Here is a 21731-nt window from a genome sequence, read left to right on the forward strand (position 1 = left end):
GATGAAATAGCAGAGATATACGTCATTATTCTCTTGAAGTCGCCAGTTTATTTTTACTCGGACATTTCCGGTCCAGGGCTAACGATGGGATTTTGCCTATGACAACAGCAGTATTGCAACAAGTCGAGAAACATTCGCACTAATCTTTTAAAATCTTACATGAAACGCAAGCTACTTACATACAAGAACTCCGATAAAATTCCTTGAATACTCTCCATACTGAACTTTTATTCTGCAACAATATCAACTTCCAACTTCTGACCAGACCGGCCATTGTGGTAGCTAATGTTAAACTCAGTTTCATTGGTTAATATTCCTGATGGTCCAATCAGAATCAGTCTTTCTCGAAGACGTCAAAATGACTGGTCCTGTCAGAAGTCAATATGGTTGCAGAATAAAAGTTCAGTATAGAGAGTGACTCAGACATTACTTTTCTGAAAAATACATGCATATTGCGAGTGTTTTAAAAATTATTTGATTTATTAAGCTTTTGGGGCGAGCTGGTAGTTTTTTATCTGGGTCAGAGTTCGACCCCTTTCTTTATTTATCGTTACATTGAAATTAATGTTAAAACGGGCTTGGTCCCTGTGGGTAAAATCACGAACTTACGCACGTATCTATGGGAACGTATCTGACATCATATCTGCACAATACAATATTATGACAACATGGACTTATTTATGTCAACATGCAAGATATTTATGTCAACATGCGAGATAAATATGTTCACATGCAAAAAATGTATGTCAATTATGATTATTATAATGACATGCGACTTATTTATGTCAAAGTGCGAGATAAATTATTTACGAGCAAGTTATTCATGCGAAATAACATGCATGTTGACATTGATTTCTTGCATGTTAACATTATCAAAATTATCGAGAAAATTAACTCGTAATAACGAGATCTTTTCTAATATTTTATATGTGGCCCTATTCGTCTTTCGTAGTTTCATTATGCCTCAAATGTGGGTATTTTTCTAGCGCTTAATCAAAATTATAAATACCATTTAACATTTTTTTTCTATTGGCTACAAGTAATTGTGTTTGAAATATGCTTGCTCTTTTAAAATTATCTCCTTTCCTCTAAATTCGTTTCAAATCGAACGGGCGGGGTAATTTTTTGTACACTGAAGAACATTACATTTGCGAAGATTTAACATTTGTTACATTAGCTGTCCATTTGCATCGTAGATAGGCGACAAGGGATGTTTAATGGTGCATTTATAAACGTTTCTTGTTTAAGTTAAGTAGGAAGGTTAACAATCTGAATAAATAGAGGAAATGGATTTAAATCTCGGCACATGGTCCATTGAATAGTTTGATTGCACTAGTTATTAGATATTTTGGTCTTTAATTTCCCTTGTGAATAGCTCTATTGAACAGTTTACCTACTTCCAATTACTTAGAGGTAACATAAATTTACCTGCGCCCCGTCAAGACCAAATTCATTAGATCCCCACATCCCGAGCAATCCCCGGAGAAGAAAGAAGAGAATGATAAAGTATTTATAAGGAATTGTAGAAGAATCAGGTAAGACCTTGATGTATTATATTTCACAGTAAATACGCTATTCTTTATTGAATCTGGTTTTAGGGATAGGGTGTTTTAATAACTTTATTATTGAATGTTGATATTTGTATATCAATATTTAGCTTGCAGCCTCTGGGTTTGAATGTTAAAAACAACACCAAACAGTTGCTGCCACGCTTGCTTTATATCATAGAAAATAAGGGAAATATAAGCTAAAAATGCTATAAATGTATACATATTGTGATTAAACTTATCTTTTTTCTGATCAACCTTAACGCGCATCATGAGATATGACCTAGCCCCGATATATAAAAGACTTTGTGTAAATATGAACAAGGTAGATATTCGTCACACACGCGTGCAAAGGTAGGTACAGGTGTCTCATGTTGTCTATTTAAATTAAAATATAGTATTGCTTTTGATCTGTTCGCTCTAATGGGGCGTACAGATTTGGTAAACTTGAACTTTTCTGGTATATTTACGTATTTATGAAGATTTTGGCTATTTAATAATTCGAATTGGACACGCTTGACAAGACCGCGAACAATGTTGACATTTTCTATACGAGGTACAGGTGACAGAGTTGAAAACACAATAAATATTCCCCGCTATGGATTCTGACAAGGTGTATGAAGGACACAGTACGTAGCCTGCAGCTGACGAGCAATGTACTGTATTTGTTCCTATGCCTCTTTGCAAAAGAAAGGAAGACGAGTCAAATAAGACCCCCCCCCCTTTTTTTTTTAAATTTTATTTACAAACCTGCTATACTTCGGTTTTCATGTAAGAATAGCTGTTTGTTTACATGAACAATGCTTAGATGTGACAAGAACTCCGCTTTCCTTTAGTTATTTATAATCAGTCATACAATCATCTCCTCAGGAAATTCGATTTACTGTCAACGTTCTTAAAATATACTACCCCGTTATAAACATTGACACACGGAACTTAAATGGGCCTAACAACCAGCTTAGTTTGATAACATCCTTGTTTATCCTTAGTTTGATTAGTTAGAATGTCCACAAACACCGACTCCACGTGTAGAATAACAAATATCAAAGAGAATATGGTTCATCTCATTTGTCAATTTCCGTAAGTTTTTACCATTATAATCAAATTTCAAAAGTTTACATGGTTATCATTGGTTATAGGCACAATGTCAGCTTTTTTCATATGATTGTATGAATTACAGCTTTGATAAAGATGTTTTACAATTATTTTCATACCGATTTATTGAACACATGTTAGTGACTGATTTTTATTCGTTGGTAAGCCGTTAGTGTGAAAATCTTAAACACTTATATATAGCCTACAAATTATCATCGGTGTGTTAATATCGGGTGTGTATGTTGCAATCAGAAGAAGAGGATTTCGACTCCATGATACCTCGTTTCATATATTTTAAGTTTATGATGTCAAATACTAAATTTTGAACCTATTTTTGTACAAGATACACAATCGTAAAGAACTACAACATTGCAATTCAAAATTAGATTTCTTAACTGGCTTGTTTTTTTTTTAAATGGCATTATCATTCTCAAATATCTTTTTCATTTCAATAAAATAATAAGTGTTAAATCTAAAGGATATAAGCCAAAAACTGTCCATTCTGTGAGAGAAAGAACTGATCGAGGCCCGTAGCGCTTTGATTAGTTCTTTCTCTCACGTAATGGACAGTATGAGGCTGATATCCAACTGAAAACATTACCTTCTTTTAATTTAAAAATAGACAGTAATAGGCAAACCTGTTCATATTGCTGATAAATATATTTTTAAACTTTGAACGATAAAACCAGTCTTGCATATAACTTTCTGTTGTTCACTTAATGTGCAGTTTCAGGTATGTGCAAGGGATTTATAAAGATGTACTGTGAAAATTTCACATTCATTCACTCTTCTACTAAGCAACATATCTCATCCTTTATTTCGGACAGCATTATTTAAGGATGTAAAAGAGCTACTGCATATATTTACACTGTATTCTGTATTAATTGATACCGGTATTCTGGATGTGGAGGGTGGGAATGTTGTGCCAAATTTAGATGTGACTTACTAAATCATTTGATGAAATGATTAAGACAACTAAAACAAAAAATGCATTGACCGGCTCAGATGCAGAAATTTTTCCAGGAGTGTGGAGGAGGTAGGCGGTCAAGGTTTAATTTAATGAACTTTTTCCAGGGAGAATATTGTCTGGATGTAAAGAATATGGTTTTTCCTATAGTGCAGAGAAATTTGTCTCAGTCTACGTTCTGATCATATCTGGTGTGTTTTGTGGTTACAAGTGATTAATATGATATAGGGGATTAATGTTGATTCGTGATTCTGAAAAATAGAGTAGATACATATTATACTGGATAATATTTACTAATTATTAGTGTTTCTTCGCTGTTCCATGGCAGTACATGTACCCGTCTCATTCTCAATGTGTTAAAATTTAATTTGTTTCTTTATTAGCAAATGCCTTTCTTTTTGTTTCCAACTTACTTGTAGCCATCCAATAAGAGTTTTACCTGTCTCTGTCCATTATTTTTAAGAACTGATAGTTTTCTTTCCTTTATTTTCAAGCATGGACACTAACAGGTAACTTATTGTATTGGTTTTTTAAATTAAGAAGTATTTTATCTTGTATGTGAAAGCCAAAAAGAACCGATTATGAAACAAAACTGTTTTAATTCAAAATCATCATTTCCCTAGCCTCTGTTTTGATTGCAAAGTTATACCAAAATTTGCTGTACTTCACGCATGAATGACTTGAGACAATAGACGAAATAGATAAGCTGGAGAAGCCCCAACTGAGGGGGGGGGGTATACACAACTGCCCTTTATAAATGGGTGATTTGACACCTAATTACTCGTACAATATAATTTGGCAAATAACAAATGAATTATCTCCTTGAAATTAGTAATGGTGCATGCATGGTTATCATTCAGACATCGTAACGGTTATCTATAACTAGAATTAAAAGAAAGAATATATATTATGGGCACATTTTGAAAAATTTACACTGAGATACCTAAAACTACGTTTAAACTAATGACACCAACTACCAAAAACTTAGATGTGAAGTTGTCCTATTCTTTTATACCTCTTTAAGCAATTGCAAGATTAAGCAGAATTTCCTCTGATTCCAAAAGAATCGTAACTCTCCTTGAAGGATGCAGAAACTTAATTCATTATAAAATATTGTTATGCAGATTTTTAAGCAAATATATTTTTAACAAGCTTAAAACAGGTCTAACTATCTAAATTTTCATGGATAAAAAGGGTTCGAAAATTCGGTTACGGTTACAAGTTATATAGCCACAATGATTCAATATTGGAAAGCACATAAAGTCAAAATGAAATTAAGGTTTTTAAATTGTTTATACTTTAAAAATACACAGACCAATGTCATGACTGTTTTGAGAGATATATGCAATTCCTTTTGAGAATGAGAAGAAAAAGTAAAACAGATTGAAAATATTTTAAAAATCATTTGACTCATGTGAGTGCAAAAGCAAAGTTGTAACCTTTTATAGTTCAATATTCTTGTTCCATTACAGAGATGTTATAATATTCGCTACAAAGGAAAGTGTCTTTTTTCACCACCTCATTTGTATGCCCTTTTCAAATCCTAGATTTAACAATAAAATATATTTTGGGGATACTCAGGCATTCAAAATAAATATATTTATGAATAAAATCTTAATGTATTAGAAAGATAGAACAGAAAGTGCTCGATTTGCACTTCACAAAAGAACGACAAACACCATATCTGACATCCGGGTTTGTATATACACTCGCTATGTTGTCCGTCTATGCTTTCTTCCTACATGTAGTTGTCAAATCTTTCGTTTAAATCCGTTAAAATATCCGGAAGCCACAATCGCAATTTCCACAGCTGTTTAAATCTTAAGTCTACATGTAGTGATATATATATTTTTAAATTTGTTTATTAAAGGTGTTGGTTCAAATGCAGGTCTTGTAATTTAAGGTATATGTACATGTACCTCGACCCTCTACTGAGGGAAACGACTTATTTTATTTTTGATAAACAAGAACCATACAGCTCATAGGGTTAATTCATGTACATGTACATGTTATAACACAATTATTGTATAATCATGAATGCAGGATAATCTTGTTCATTTTCTTCTGCCAATAATGGCAAAAACAAGTAAAATAATAAACAATGATTGTAACAGTAAAAATTGTAGTACAGAGAATAACTTTCAAATATATGTTACTTTTTTCAAGTATAATAAAGCTGACAAGTGTAAAGGAAATTTCTGTCGTCTGCTTTCTAAGATCAGCTGAGGTTGTTGATAGATTATTCTTTAATTTCTTTTTATTATATATATATATATATATATATATATATATATATATATATATATATATATATATATATATATATCAGGCTTGGGGCGAATTACATTGTAAAGTAATGCATTACATTACCATTACTTCATGAAATTGGGCATTAAATTACCATTACCATTACTTGATTTTCTTGAAGTAATGCATTACATTACCATTACATGAGTAAAGTAATGCATTACCATTACCATTACTTTTTTTTTTTAAAGTAAAGCTAATAAAGAGTTTTTGCAAATGTTTCAAATATACAACACTCTTTAACATATCTACAGCTTCATGCTCAGTATCAGGTTTAAATTCAATGAATAAACAAGAGTCATTCTTTATTTTCTCAATATATAATCATATTGTGGCAATATGAACAAACATATTACATAAGTAAAATGATATTTATAGACATTTGGCATGATACAATATAGGATATGAAATAGAGACACAGGATAACATGCGTAACAAAAAACAATTTATGAAATAATGTTGCGGTTTTTAAAAGCTAAATATAGATATATCCCCAGATTACACAAATCTTTATAATTTTGGACACTTAATTTTATTAATTTATAAACAGATGATTTTCCCCAGTTATATTTCTTAATATATTATAATCGTATTTCTTTTTACGAAGGACACTTTAAGACAAAAGATTACTGTTGCACTTTATGATCGAAGTTAAAATGCATCCATCTTCCGGGCTATACTAAATAAATGTTTTGCAGGAGCAGTCAAAGCTTGGACTGGAAAATACTGTTTGACGATCTTTATCTTAGGATATATTAAGTGCAATAATAGATTAAATACATAAATCTTGTATTTTCTATCAGTCCAAACTAATGTACATTGTAATTAATATACAAGAGAGAGAGAGAGAGAGAGAGAGAGAGAGAGAGACAGACAGACAGACAGACAGAGACAGACAGACAGAGACAGACAGAGAGAAAGAGAGAGAAATTATGTAAGATTTTTTTCAAATGGGTTATAATATTGGAAGTGATATTGATTTTCATCATGGATGGACAGTGCGTTCATTTTGCTTTTAAAGGTGCATGTCTGTCTCTTACTCTATTGTGACATAGCGAAGGGAAGGGGATTGGGGTGTTTAGCACTTCTTATTACAATAGATTGTTTTGATACTTAGATTTTCCTTGGGGCATAGTGTGTTGTTGACACATTTCTTATTGAAGTGCAAACTAATTGGAGTAAATTGTTTAAATGATTAAAAACTCTTAGTAACAACACTCTTTAAAATGTTATGAAATTGTGCTGTTATCTTTAGTATTATAAACAATTCAAAAATGAATTTTAAAAAACCTTTTTTAATAAAACATGTACAATTAAAACATTTTTTTCTTACCAGGGGTAATTAGAATTATTTCTTTCCTCTTTAAAAATAAATTTAATCAAATTCAATTTCAACTATTCATTTATTCATCACATTTTTAAAAGTGAACATGCATAAATATGCATAGTAATGCAAAGTAATGCCATGTAATGCCAGCATTACACTAGATTTTGGAAAGTAATGCATTACATTAGCAATACTTGTAATGCTAATTTTGAGGCATTACACATTACTAGCATTACTTTGGAAACATGTAATGCATTGCAATGCATTACCATTACATTTAGCATTACCCCAAGCCTGATATATATATATATATATATATATATATATATATATATATATATATATATATATATATATATATATATATATATATATATATATATATATATATATATATTTCTTTTTGCACAGTTATCGTCTTTAAAACAAAAAGAACAAAGGTGTACTGTCATGTGAATTTTGAATTTACCAGGTGGCAGTAAATATAAAAATTAGATCATGAGTTTTCATGACACTAAGGAAGAATGATGGACAATATTACAATGTATACAACATTCAATATTTTGAATGAGCTTATACTTATTATGGTTTTTAAATGTACAAGACCTGTATAGTTTGTAAGGGTGTGGTGACAATGGTCTAAATAAAACCTGGGGGGGGGGGGGTCAGTCAAATTATCATTAAATCAATATTGGGTTTATCACTACTTGGTTTAAAGAGAAAGTACAGCTGAAAACACTGTTTGAATAACTTCAGATTTCTATTGTATCGTTAGGAAATAAGATATAACGTTGATTGTAATAGTTGAAATACATAAAAAAAATCCCTTTCACATACTTAATTAATTAACGTAATAATGAGCTTCCGGAAATTTAAGGGTCGTACAAACCAGGAGAATCTTCGCGAGCCCTGCATGTGTGTTTTGTTTACAGTAAATACATGTACGCATGCGTAATAGTATAGACGGCTGAACCCCGTAACACTTTGCGATTTAAATATGTATGGGTTATACGAAATTATTAATTTTAATGAAAAAATTAGATTTATTTCATGGAGAACTTTGTAATTTTCTGAAAGTTTGTGCATTCATAAGTAGTACAAAAATACCGAACCCGATCGGAAAATTTTTTTCAAGTCGGTTTTTTGATAAGATGCGCCGTACTGTCTCTTTAATGAGAGAAACCATGATTTTGAAGGCGGTTTTTTTTTTACAATGCATTTATTAAACATACACACTAAGGGTTTTTTTTCTAATAACGAAAACAGATTTTGCTAAAAACATGCTGTCAAAACTATGTCATATAAATCTTTTAATTAATTTTTCATTTTGTCGAGGACGACGAGGCATGTCATGGCATTACGTGCATCAAAGATTTGCGGTATTTTTATCAACAACAAAGCGTCCAAACGAAATCCCTACCCAGTAATTAAGACCCAAGCCTATCATCTATTATTCATGCTGTACATCTGCACTGGTTTCTTTGCAGGAAACAGGCCAACACGATACTACTACAGAGGAACTGATATATTTTTTAACTTATAACAACCCAAACTTGCATGTGTTGTAAAGCACGTTGCGTGGTAAGATGAACGTCCAGCGATCTGTGTAAATGACGGAATGTGTCGGTAGATATCTCAACTGAGAAAGGATGTAATTGGATAATTTGGTACAACGAATTCGAATTCACTCCAGCTTTTACCATGTTGACATTATCAAGAGCGACTTTTATCCAAGTGATTACCGACATTTCCTTTTATCTAGCAGGTAAAAATACGTTGACAAATTCCATGGTTCTAATAAGTAAGCCACTTTTATTATGGATATTTTTGTGCAAATTCTGCGAGTGAATTTATCCATTTATGCCGTTTCTGGGTATCGCAGCACCTCCAAATGATGGTTCGTGTTATTTTATACTTTTCATTAAAATGCACTTTTTTAACAGCAGATGGCGCTATTTTGTAGAAGATGGCGAGGGTTTACATAGGATATGCCTTTTACCCAATTCATTTGAATTTCATTGAAATATCTTTAAATTCAAATTTTTGTCGATAAATTCGTTATTTCATATGACACACGTATTTCTTTGACGTACACGTGTAGTGTTGTAAGGAGGGTTTTGCAAGAAATGTCAAATAGGTGTCTAAAAATATTTTACTTTAGTGTGTTTCTTGAAACCATTTTAACAAGAGCGTGGACTTTGGGTAGTTGTGTCAAACAGGATGTGATGTAGGCCTGTCTATTTCATTGCTGGTCACTTAGCCATGGCTCTTTGAAATCAACCAGATTTGTCTGGATTTTAAGCCAAGACTACACAATCAATGCATATTTCCCTTGAAACCACGTCATTTTTAACTTGTTTTGACGCACGGAATAGATAGCTACGCCCTACTGAAAGTCTAAGGTCTTGTTAAAATGGTTCTATAATTTTTTTTAATTTCAAAGCTAAAGAAAATAAAAATAATTCATAATTGCTCATTTTCACCTGGGTTTTTTTCTTCTTTTTCCCCATTGCAGCAACAGTAATAGCCTTGTTGTTTGCTCTGAACGAATTAAAAGGACTGAAGCCATTCATCCGGGGGTTTTTCTGCGACGACCAAAATCTGATGTATCCTTACCGAGAAGATTCGGTCTCGACTTTAATGGCAATTGTTGTGTTGATGGTTCCTACAGTCGTCATAGTAAAGTTACATTGATCTGCTATTCTTATAAAATTGTAATATTTGTAATGGGAGGGTGTAAATACCACTAATAAACAGTTTTCGTATTGTGAATTTTGTATGTACAAACACTGTGCCGGATAATTATGCCAGTGCCAAGGTGGCATTTTTGCACCCGCTTAAGCTGCATATATCGAACAATTCAAATATGCAATATGATAGAACATTGCTTAAAGAGTTAACAACCACCTTTGTTATCAGTGTATCTCACCTGTCAGGTAAGATATTTACCTTTCAAAAATAAATTCCTATAGGAAAATAATTTTTCCCATAGGAAAATCAATATTCCTATAGGTAATTTGAAATTTCCTATCGGAATACAAGAACATCCTATAGGAATTTCAATTCCGATAGGATTTGATAAAATCCGATAGGAAAACTTAATATCCTATAGGAAAACTACGTGTCTGAATCAAATTCCTACAGGAATTACCATTCTCCTATAGGAAATATAATTCCTACAGGACTTTAAAAAAAATCCTATAGGATTGTCAATATTTCCTGTAGGAGAGTCAATTCTCCTATGGGAATTATCATTTTCCGATGGGATATTAATTTTTAAAGGTAAATATCTCACCTGTCAGGTGAAACACACTAAAAACAAAAGTGGTTATATACTCTCTAGACAATGGTCTATCATTTGGTATACATGGATTTTTCCGAAACTGCATCTTAAGCGGGTGCAAAAATGCCACCTTGGCACTGGCATAATTATCCGGCACAGTGTTTACACCTACGTAGAAAATTCAATATTTTTTTCTCTCCAAGAACCATATTAACGAAAACTTAGTATGGCATTTGTAACATTTGATAAAGTATCAAAACACCGCCTTTTTTAAATTTCTAATTCGAATATTTGTTTATGTTTAGATATGGACATCATTCCAAGATTTATTATTTATGTGACAATGCCCATTCGTCTTCGCAAAATATATCCTAGAAGTTGGAATATATGGTTTACATTTTTTTTTCCAGATATTATTTACAGAGGCATTGTTGTTAAAGAACTATTCTCAGAAACTAAAGCCATTTTTGAGAAATTCTTACAATATGGTTGGCTGTTTGCTGCTGGGTTTTACCTTGTGTATGTTATTTATTGAAATAGTAAAACTATATGTTGGTCGCCTCAGACCTCATTTTTTGACTGTGTGTCAACCGAATATTTCTACCTCCAATTGCTCAAAGACATTCATAACGAGCTATACCTGTCAAGGAAGTGATCTAGATGCCATTTATGATTCAAGGTAAAATTATATCTTTCGTTTATTTGTTACACGTTCATTAAATGTAATGTTCTGCAGCGACAAACATGTTCATCTCTATATAATTCTCGAAGGGTTTGTGATGAAATAAACACAACTACATTATTTGTAGGAGACCATGCGATTGGTGTAATTGACATATTTATATTTTTAAAAACGAATATTGTGTATAATTTATACAGAAAATCTTTTCCGTCTGGCCACAGTGGCGCCGCATGGAACGTGATGACATATCTAGCGGTGAGTACCATTCAAAAAAATCTAGTGTGACGTAGTGTCCAGATCGCTAATGTAACGGCTCATAAATGGAATTCTGGCTTTCTCGAGTATTATAATTTTAGAAAGTAAATTATCTAGTCAGTTGTTGATTTTTGTCACCAGGTTATCAAATCTTTTCATAATGACAACTGATAAACAAAACACAAACTATTATCTGATCCATTGGTACTATAAATTTTAGTGTTTACTAATTGGCTAACAATATTTTTGAGTGAACATTTTACCATGAACTCTGACCAGATACTAGTATTAATCATAAAGTAGGGGGTATGTACATCTGTTTAAATGCGTTTATTGTAGTAGCCGCCTTTGATTATTGCAAAATTTTGACTAAAATATCAATAACTTAAACATCGTTTTTATTGTGGATTGACCTGACGTCATTGATTATTGATTAATAAATCTTACACAAGAATATATTTTCATAGATGTATATACATTTTCGGATTCTCACAAACTGGCCAAGACTTCGTGTTTTCTGCCCTATACTACAATTAGCAGCCATATGTTTGGCTGCTTACGTCAGCATCAGTCGTCTGCAAGATTACAAACACCATACTGGTGACGTCATAGGTGGTGGTATTATTGGGATAGTTTTTACTTTATCTGCGGTAAGCAGCAAAAACTTATTTATTTCATGCTTTCTTAAACATATCAGTTTCTCGTTATTATAACACGACAGAAACAACACGTTGTTTCTATTAGCTCTCTAAACGTTACCTGCTGTTTGTTGTTCATTTCGTTCGTTGTATAGATCTATCAAAACCCAAAGGCTAGGCGGGGTTTTCTGAGAGGAGGTTATGATCAGGCCGACTTTGGTGACACAATGGACACTGTCATCTGTACAGAGCTGCATCAAGCCAACAGTAAACCCAGAACGACTCCGAATGGCCAGACATAACAGTACGGGGTCGTCGAATGACAAGATATAGTCGGAAGGTATCATCTAATGACCAGGAATATCTGGATGGGATCCAGTGGCGATTCTAGTCCCTGTCGGTGCTAATTCTTTTCGCTGTGGATTTCAGGAAGTCGACCCTCAACAATAAAACTAGAAAACTCTTGTTATATTCAGAAATATTTTTAATCGTTGTTTTGTACATTTTTACGTACAAGTGAATAATATAGATGTAGATGTTAAAAGTACTTATTGTTATCTTTATACTTTTTATACTGCAGATCTTATATTTACCCAGTATTATGAAAATTAAAATACAATGAGGACTAAAGACCATGAGTGTGGTATTCTTTTCTCTTTAAAGAACGTAGGGGAATAAGCCGAGTCATAAACACACTGAAGTCCAATTGAAAAACCCACGATTTTCTTTCATTCAAATATTACTTTTGCTATATTTATTAAGCATGTGTTATCATTTGCGTTCAGTATTGCAAAAGCCTTCAAAAATTGACTTCAAATTTAATTGATATTAAGACATAAAAATATGTATATGCAAACTGAGCAACAAAATGTTAATGAAATCGGATGTTCGGACTATAGTGTTTTATAGAGTGGGTCATCACACAATTTTTTTTAAGAACGTATACTGATAAATAAAAAAAAAGAGGTAAATGTCTATCCTTTTTAATTTTCAAAAAAATGGTACCAATACGCACTCTATGGTAAAAAAAACAAGTTTTCTCCCTTCCATTCATGACGATCATCATTAAATGGACAAGACCGAATAATGTCTGCGTAATACTAAATTGAGTTTGTTATTAACTGGACTAAAACATATGATTCCGTGGTGAAGCGGTTAGCGAGGAGTTCTTGGAACATAAGTATGTTGAAGCAGGTGGTCGATTCCAATGAATCGTGTTTTAAATATTTTTCTATATCTTTGTTTACTTTGTGTAAATTCGAAAAACTCATTTGACTTAAAGAAAGTAAAAATTGCGTTATCAATTAAACACAATCATGTCCTTAATTATTTTATAGTTTTTTAGCTCACCTGAGCTGAAAGCTCAAGTGAGCTATTCTGATCACATTTTGTCTGTCGTCCGTCCGTCCGTCTGTCCGTAAACTTTTCACATTTTCAACATCTTCTCAGCCACTACTGGGCCAATTTCAACCAAACTTGGCACAAATCATCCTTAGGCAAAGGGGATTCAAAATTGTGAAAATTAAGGGCCACACCCGTTTTCAAGTGGAGATAATTAGAAATTAATAAAAAAAAATCAAGAATTTTTCAAAAATCTTCTTCTCAAGAACCAGAAAGCAAGGAAAGCTGAAACTTGTGTGGTAACATCCTCAGGTAGTGTAGATTCAAAATTGTGAAATTCATGACCCCGGGGGTAGGGTGGGGCCACATTGGGGGGGGGGTCGAAGTTTTGCATAGGAATATATAGAGTAAATCTTTAAAAATCTTCTTCTCAGAAATTAATCAGCCTGGAAAACTGAAACTTGTGTGGAAGCATCCTCAGGTAGTGTAGATTCAAAGTTGTGAAAATCATGACCCCTGGATGTAGGGTGGGGCCACAATGGGGGGTCGAAGTTTTACATAGGAATATATAAAGTAAATCTTTAAAAACCTTCTTCTCAGAAACTAATCAGCCAGGAAAGCTGAAACTTGTGTGGAAGCATCCTCAGGTAGTGTAAATTCAACGTTGTGAAAGTCATGACCCCCTGGGGAAGGATGAGGCCACATTGGGGGGGGGGGGGGTCGAAGTTTTACATAGGAATATATAGAGTAAATCTTTAAAAATCTTCTTCTCGGAAACTGATCAGCCAGGAAAGCTGAAACTTGTGTGGAAGCATCCTCAGCTAGTGTAGATTCAAAGTTGTGAAATTCATGCCCCGTGGATGTAAGGTGGGGCCACAATGGGGGGTCGAAGTTTTACATAGGAATATATAGAGTAAATCTTTAAAAATCTTCTTCTCAGAAACTAATCAGCCTGGAAAGCTGAAACTTGTGTGGAAGTATCCTCAGCTAGTGTAGATTCAAAGTTGTGAAATTCATGACCCCCGGTGGTAGGATGAGGCCACATTGGGGGGGGGGGTCGAAGTTTTACATAGGAATATATAGAATAAATCTTTAAAAATCTTCTTCTCAGAAACTAATTAGCCAGGAAAGCTGAAACTTGTGTGGAAGTATCCTCAGCTAGTGTAGATTCAAAGTTGTGAAAATCATGATCCCTGGGATAGGGTGAGGCCACATTGGGGGGATGTTAAAGTTTTACATAGGAATATATAGAGTAAATCTTTAAAAATCTTCTTCTCAGAAACTAATCAGCCAGGAAAGCTGAAACTTGTGTGGAAGCATCCTCAGATGGGTAGATTCAAAGTTGTGAAATTCATGTCCCGTGGATGTAAGGTGGGGCCACAATGGGGGGTCGAAGTTTAACATAGGAATATACAGAGTAAATCTTTAAAAATCTTCTTCTCAGAAACTAATCAGCCAGGAAAGCTGAAACTTGTGTGGAAGCATCCTCAGGTAGTGTAGATTCAACGTTGTGAAAGTCATGACCCCCTGGGGTAGGATGAGGCCACATTGGGGGGGGGGGGGGGGTCGAAGTTTTACATAGGAATATATAGAGTAAATCTTTAAAAATCTTCTTCTCAGAAACTAATCAGCCTGAAAAGCTGAAACTTGTGTGGAAGCATCCTCAGGTGGGTAGATTCAAAGTTGTGAAATTCATGCCCCGTGGATGTAAGGTGGGGCCACAATGGGGGGTCGAAGTTTTACATAGGAATATATAGAGTAAATCTTTAAAAATCTTCTTCTCAGAAACTAATCAGCCAGGAAAGCTGAAACTTGTGTGGAAGCATCCTCAGGTAGTGTAAATTCAACGTTGTGAAAGTCATGACCCCCTGGGGAAGGATGAGGCCACATTGGGGGGGGGTCGAAGTTTTACATAGGAATATATAGAGTAAATCTTTAAAAATCTTCTTCTCGGAAACTGATCAGCCAGGAAAGCTGAAACTTGTGTGGAAGCATCCTCAGCTAGTGTAGATTCAAAGTTGTGAAATTCATGCCCCGTGGATGTAAGGTGGGGCCACAATGGGGGGTCGAAGTTTTACATAGGAATATATAGAGTAAATCTTTAAAAATCTTCTTCTCAGAAACTAATCAGCCTTGAAAGCTGAAACTTGTGTGGAAGTATCCTCAGCTAGTGTAGATTCAAAGTTGTGAAATTCATGACCCCCGGTGGTAGGATGAGGCCACATTGGGGGGGGGGGGTCGAAGTTTTACATAGGAATATATAGAATAAATCTTTAAAAATCTTCTTCTCAGAAACTAATTAGCCAGGAAAGCTGAAACTTGTGTGGAAGTATCCTCAGCTAGTGTAGATTCAAAGTTGTGAAAATCATGATCCCTGGGATAGGGTGAGGCCACATTGGGGGGATGTTAAAGTTTTACATAGGAATATATAGAGTAAATCTTTAAAAATCTTCTTCTCAGAAACTAATCAGCCAGGAAAGCTGAAACTTGTGTGGAAGCATCCTCAGATGGGTAGATTCAAAGTTGTGAAATTCATGTCCCGTGGATTTAAGGTGGGGCCACAATGGGGGGTCGAAGTTTAACATAGGAATATACAGAGTAAATCTTTAAAAATCTTCTTCTCAGAAACTAATCAGCCAGGAAAGCTGAAACTTGTGTGGAAGCATCCTCAGGTAGTGTAGATTCAACGTTGTGAAAGTCATGACCCCCTGGGGTAGGATGAGGCCACATTGGGGGGGGGGTCGAAGTTTTACATAGGAATATATAGAGTAAATCTTTAAAAATCTTCTTCTCAGAAACTAATCAGCCTGAAAAGCTGAAACTTGTGTGGAAGCATCCTCAGGTGGGTAGATTCAAAGTTGTGAAATTCATGCCCCGTGGATGTAAGGTGGGGCCACAATGGGGGGTCGAAGTTTTACATAGGAATATATAGAGTAAATCTTTAAAAATCTTCTTCTCAGAAACTAATCAGCCTGGAAAGCTGAAACTTGTGTGGAAGCATCCTCAGCTAGTGTAGATTCAAAGTTGTGAAATTCATGACCCCCTGGGGTAGGATGAGGCCACATTGGGGGGGGGGGGGGTCGAAGTTTTACATAGGAATATATAGAGTAAATCTTTAAAAATCTTCTTCTCGGAAACTGATCAGCCAGGAAAGCTGAAACTTGTGTGGAAGCATCCTCAGCTAGTGTAGATTCAAAGTTGTGAAATTCATGCCCCGTGGATGTAAGGTGGGGCCACAATGGGGGGTCGAAGTTTTACATAGGAATATATAGAGTAAATCTTTAAAAATCTTCTTCTCAGAAACTAATCAGCCTGGAAAGCTGAAACTTGTGTGGAAGTATCCTCAGCTAGTGTAGATTCAAAGTTGTGAAATTCATGACCCCCGGTGGTAGGATGAGGCCACATTGGGGGGGGGGGTCGAAGTTTTACATAGGAATATATAGAATAAATCTTTAAAAATCTTCTTCTCAGAAACTAATCAGCCAGGAAAGCTGAAACTTGTGTGGAAGTATCCTCAGCTAGTGTAGATTCAAAGTTGTGAAAATCATGATCCCTGGGATAGGGTGAGGCCACATTGGGGGGATGTTAAAGTTTTACATAGGAATATATAGAGTAAATCTTTAAAAATCTTCTTCTCAGAAACTAATCAGCCAGGAAAGCTGAAACTTGTGTGGAAGCATCCTCAGATGGGTAGATTCAAAGTTGTGAAATTCATGCCCCGTGGATGTAAGGTGGGGCCACAATGGGGGGTCGAAGTTTAACATAGGAATATACAGAGTAAATCTTTAAAAATCTTCTTCTCAGAAACTAATCAGCCAGGAAAGCTGAAACTTGTGTGGAAGCATCCTCAGGTAGTGTAGATTCAACGTTGTGAAAGTCATGACCCCCTGGGGTAGGATGAGGCCACATTGGGGGGGGGGTCGAAGTTTTACATAGGAATATATAGAGTAAATCTTTAAAAATCTTCTTCTCAGAAACTAATCAGCCTGGAAAGCTGAAACTTGTGTGGAAGCATCCTCAGGTGGGTAGATTCAAAGTTGTGAAATTCATGCCCCGTGGATGTAAGGTGGGGCCACAATGGGGGGTCGAAGTTTTACATAGGAATATATAGAGTAAATCTTTAAAAATCTTCTTCTCAGAAACTAATCAGCCTGGAAAGCTGAAACTTGTGTGGAAGCATCTTCAGGTAGTGTAGATTCAAAATTGTGAACATCATGACCCCCGGTGGTAGGATGAGGCCACATTGGGGGGGGGGGTCGAAGTTTTACATAGGAATATATAGAATAAATCTTTAAACATCTTCTTCTCAGAAACTAATCAGCCAGGAAAGCTGAAACTTGTGTGGAAGTATCCTCAGCTAGTGTAGATTCAAAGTTGTGAAAATCATGATCCCTGGGATAGGGTGAGGCCACATTGGGGGGATGTTAAAGTTTTACATAGGAATATATAGAGTAAATCTTTAAAAATCTTCTTCTCAGAAACTAATCAGCCAGATGATTCTTTATAATTGTTAAGACTTTGGCTCCAGGACGATTCTTCGGCCTCACAAGAAGGTTCAGAGTTTGATGTAGCTTTATATCCCATATATAAACAATTGTTAAGGATCTTTTTGAGAACTGCAATACTCAACATATGATATGACTATAAAATCATCCTGTTAGAAAAGGGACTAATGATACTAAACATAAGAATATCCAGGGGAAATAGATTTTCATTTATACAGGATCTACATGTATTATACTACATTGTCCAGATACAATTTAGTTTGTATTATGATTCCATTTAGCTGATTTTATCAATACTATTGTTCCTCATCTGAGCGATATAACCCATGGGCCTCTTGTTTTGAATAAGTCTCTAAAAGGATCTTGCGCGGAAAACTTGAATATTTGTACAATTTCTTAGCATGTCATGACAATTTCTTGCAATAAAGGGTTTTTATATGCACTTGCTTTTGGGTGTTTCTGCTCTCACCAAACGAGTTTGCGAAGAATTTGTTATAAATTGTTATAGAATTGAAATTTGAATCAAATTGCCAAGATTAATCGTAAATCAAAAATGATGTACGCCCATGGTGGTTAATGCTCCTCATACTATGAATATCGTCCTTCCTGATATAATCGTATAGGTCTTACACGTCACCCAACCCCCGCCTCACAAACAGAAAACCCCCTCAGAACCTGGGAATTGTAAATAGATCCGCCCCTGGGTCCTATTTATTTTAGATTGGTTTTATGATCCAAGGGTTAATATTTTTATTGATTTAAATACATACTACATTGAAGTAAATGTTGATAACGAACTGTGTATGAGTTGTTTTCAACATAATTTATGAACAGAATCTATCAGAAAAGGCTTGACGAATTCCAAATCAAGGTATGCATTTAAATTATTGCTGTACAGTATTTCAGTCTTCCTGAGTAGGTATAAACATGCAATATTTGTAAAACAAAAACAAAACCAAACTGTACAGTCACTTAAATGATTAATTTTGTAGAAATTTTAAAAATGCTTTTATAACTTATGTTTTGATATATGTTGATGTTGTCTCTGGAGGTGGTAGGGTTGGTGTCTGTCTGTAAACCACTTAACTCGGTAACAATAGGCATGTCTTCTTGCTTTGGGCGGAGCTATTTAGTACAAATGAACAAGCTGTATCATGCGTCAAAAAAAGCATAAAGTGCTGTTACCAGTACATATACATGTAGTGCAAACTTAAAGACAATTTCAATTCATTTATTCTCTCAATCCATAAAAATTACACAAGAGGTACATAATTATATAATATGTATGTATATAGTAGTAACTAATTAAACAATTAGGAAGAGCAGAAATTGTCAGGATTGAGAACAACATTACTATATTATTATATTTTGGTTATTAATTTATCCTATTTTTTTTTATATATATATCACCAATTCACATAGTTGTAAATAATATCTTATTGCCGTTACTCCAAAGTGATGTTATTTTTAAATGAGAGAAAGGGACGTTGATCACGTGACTTTTTGTGACCACATGACAGTTATTATAGTACATGTATATACATGTATGTAGTAATACCGAGCGCAGCGAGAGGCGGGCGAATGACTTTTTACACTATCTGAATAAAACACGCGTTGCCCATAGACTTCAATGTAAAATTCAAGCTGCAACTGATTAGACAATAGTCAAAATTTTGAAAAATATTGGGGCGGTGTATTTTTATTTGATGACACCTTCAAAATGAATATTGGACCATTCATTTATTATGTACAAAATGTGGTCGTTATACATTGAGTACCTTAAAGAACATCAGTTGTGGATTTTTAAATTGTATAATTTTTGTCATGTAAATGTACAATATCACAAGTGATTCAAAATATTATATTCTCATATTTCACCGTCCATCGCCCTGGTCCTCCTTCAGCAATAAGGTGTGTGTGTGTTGATATTAGTATGGAGGTAGAGGGCATTGCGGGCAATCGTTTGAAATAATTTCCTCATCCCCATTGGGTCCATTTTGAGCTCATTTGGGTATTATGGGATGTTTATGTTTTATAATTTCATTCATACGGAATTATGGGTTATATGATATTGAAACATTTAAAAAATGTAAAAGCGCAGATTAACATTGAAAACTTGTATAGTGTACTAGAAACAACAGAAACATGCGCGAATCCAGAAAATTTTTCCAAAGGGGGGGGGGGTCCGAAGGATAATTGTGTTTGCCGGGGGGGGGGGGGTCTGAGGCATGATTGTTATGTAAATTTAATAAATTTTCATTTTCCCTCCCGACCCCCCCCCCCTTCTAGATCCGCGCATGAGAAAGTGTTTATAATTATCTGCAGGTCTGTAGCTCCCGGTCTGAAAAAAAATTGGATGGACGACCTGGGTGCTAAAGTGCCTCCCAGAGTAAAAAGTACAAAAAATTGCTCTAGTTTTGGACTGATTAATCTTATTCCCGAACACATTGTGTACAAGTATTTGATTCCACAACATTTCTCGAAAATTTTACTACGGATATTGTCACTTTACCCTTTTAAACACCATCACCTGCCCCGTAAAATGATGTGGCGCAATTTGTATAGATGTGAAGACGTCTACTCTCGTTCTGGACGTGAATTTAATATACTTCGTTTTTCGAGGTCGGTTGGCATGTTTAGAGAAAGTCTGTGACAAGTCAAGAGACGACATCAATAGTAAATTGCATGAAGAATTTAACTGTACTTATTGTTTACACAAATTTTGCGTATAAATAAGGTTAATCAGTCCAAAACTATCGCAAAATTTTGTGGGCAATAAATACACAATTTTTTCAATGGGTGCCACTGTAGCTCCCAGGTCGTCCATCCGGATTTTTTTAGACCAGGAGCTACAGACCTGCTGCTAGTTTATACTGTATTTGAAAATTTATTTATCACTAAAACATGTTTTATTCTTTAAAATTTCTTTCTAAATGCTACTTAAAAAATATTAAATGTAACGAATTAATGTATCTTGTGCTTAGCTGAACAAAGCGTAATGCAGTAGGTGCGTTCAGAGTTCACCAGATTGTTACCAACGGCAATTAAGTTCGGTCATCAATGTCTACAAATGGTTCCCAGTGGTAGCAATTGGTTATCAATGTTGACCATTGGTGTACTTTCAATTTCAAATAAGGTCACCAAATCTACCAGCAGCCTAGAGCTTAGGCAAGTTTGGTAGGTGACGTCATTATATGCTAATTCAATATGGCGGCATATAAGAAATCTGTAGAAACTTATGTAAATAAAGATTCGTTGTATAAAATATGTAAAATTCGTTGCATGAATATCTTGAATACAATCAAAGGCAACTGAAGGCTTATAGAGTCTGTCTATGGCCCCGCCGTCACCAATATATGTGATATACTTTTTGCTCGTCTTAAATATGATTGTAAAGAAAAATGTACAGCTTCTTTCATTATATGCACTAAAATTCAAAAGTTGTTCAAATCTTACAAAATACAAATATTGTATAAAGTATCAAGTTATACATATTTATTCTGTTTACAAGAGGGAATAATGCATTAAAAATTGTCTTATTCGTTAGATGTAGTTAAAAAAAATACAATTATGGCATATTTTCACAAGCTAAGTTGTAAGAAAAATACGGTATATGAATAATGCAATTTTAATGATAGCACAATTACCATTTTAAAATCAGGTAACTATTTATAGCCTGAAATTTTTTGCTAAATTTCCAATAATGGGATATTTTTAAAAATCAATTAAAATAGGTCAAAATATGACTGGAAATGTACTTAAACATAGTTCTTTTACAATTAAA

At 34.3% G+C, this 21731-nt stretch overlaps 1 protein-coding gene across 4 annotated transcripts; it reads left to right on the plus strand.

Moving 5' to 3' along the window:
• Window positions 1–1277: 1277 nt before the first annotated feature.
• Window positions 1278–12739, plus strand: LOC128176317 (phospholipid phosphatase 3-like). Of its 4 annotated transcripts, none has more exons than XM_052842572.1 (7): window positions 1278–1535; window positions 8731–9008; window positions 9759–9922; window positions 10937–11205; window positions 11406–11463; window positions 11931–12113; window positions 12257–12739. In XM_052842572.1, exons 2-7 carry the CDS (start codon window positions 8945–8947, stop codon window positions 12401–12403), a joined length of 885 nt encoding a protein of 294 aa, XP_052698532.1. In that variant the 5' UTR covers window positions 1278–1535; window positions 8731–8944; the 3' UTR covers window positions 12404–12739. The 4 variants fall into 4 exon arrangements, with proteins under 4 accessions (XP_052698532.1, XP_052698535.1, XP_052698534.1 ...); XM_052842575.1 differs by lacking the exon at window positions 1278–1535 and adding an exon at window positions 1805–1901; XM_052842574.1 differs by lacking the exon at window positions 1278–1535 and adding an exon at window positions 2316–2627.
• The last annotated feature ends 8992 nt before the right edge of the window (window positions 12740–21731 follow it).

This window comes from Crassostrea angulata, chromosome 3, assembly GCF_025612915.1.
Source record: "Crassostrea angulata isolate pt1a10 chromosome 3, ASM2561291v2, whole genome shotgun sequence".
NCBI classification, from domain to species: Eukaryota; Metazoa; Mollusca; class Bivalvia; order Ostreida; family Ostreidae; genus Magallana; species Magallana angulata.

Excerpts from the sequence above, each read along its gene's own strand:
- LOC128176317 (XM_052842572.1), top strand. The coding sequence starts at position 8,945 with ATGTTGACATTATCAAGAGCGACTTTTATCCAAGTGATTACCGACATT. Across the intron at positions 9,923-10,936 it reads TGGTTCCTACAGTCGTCATA|ATATTATTTACAGAGGCATT; the intron begins GTAAAGTTACAT and ends TTTTTTTTCCAG. Across the intron at positions 11,206-11,405 it reads GATGCCATTTATGATTCAAG|AAAATCTTTTCCGTCTGGCC; the intron begins GTAAAATTATAT and ends TAATTTATACAG.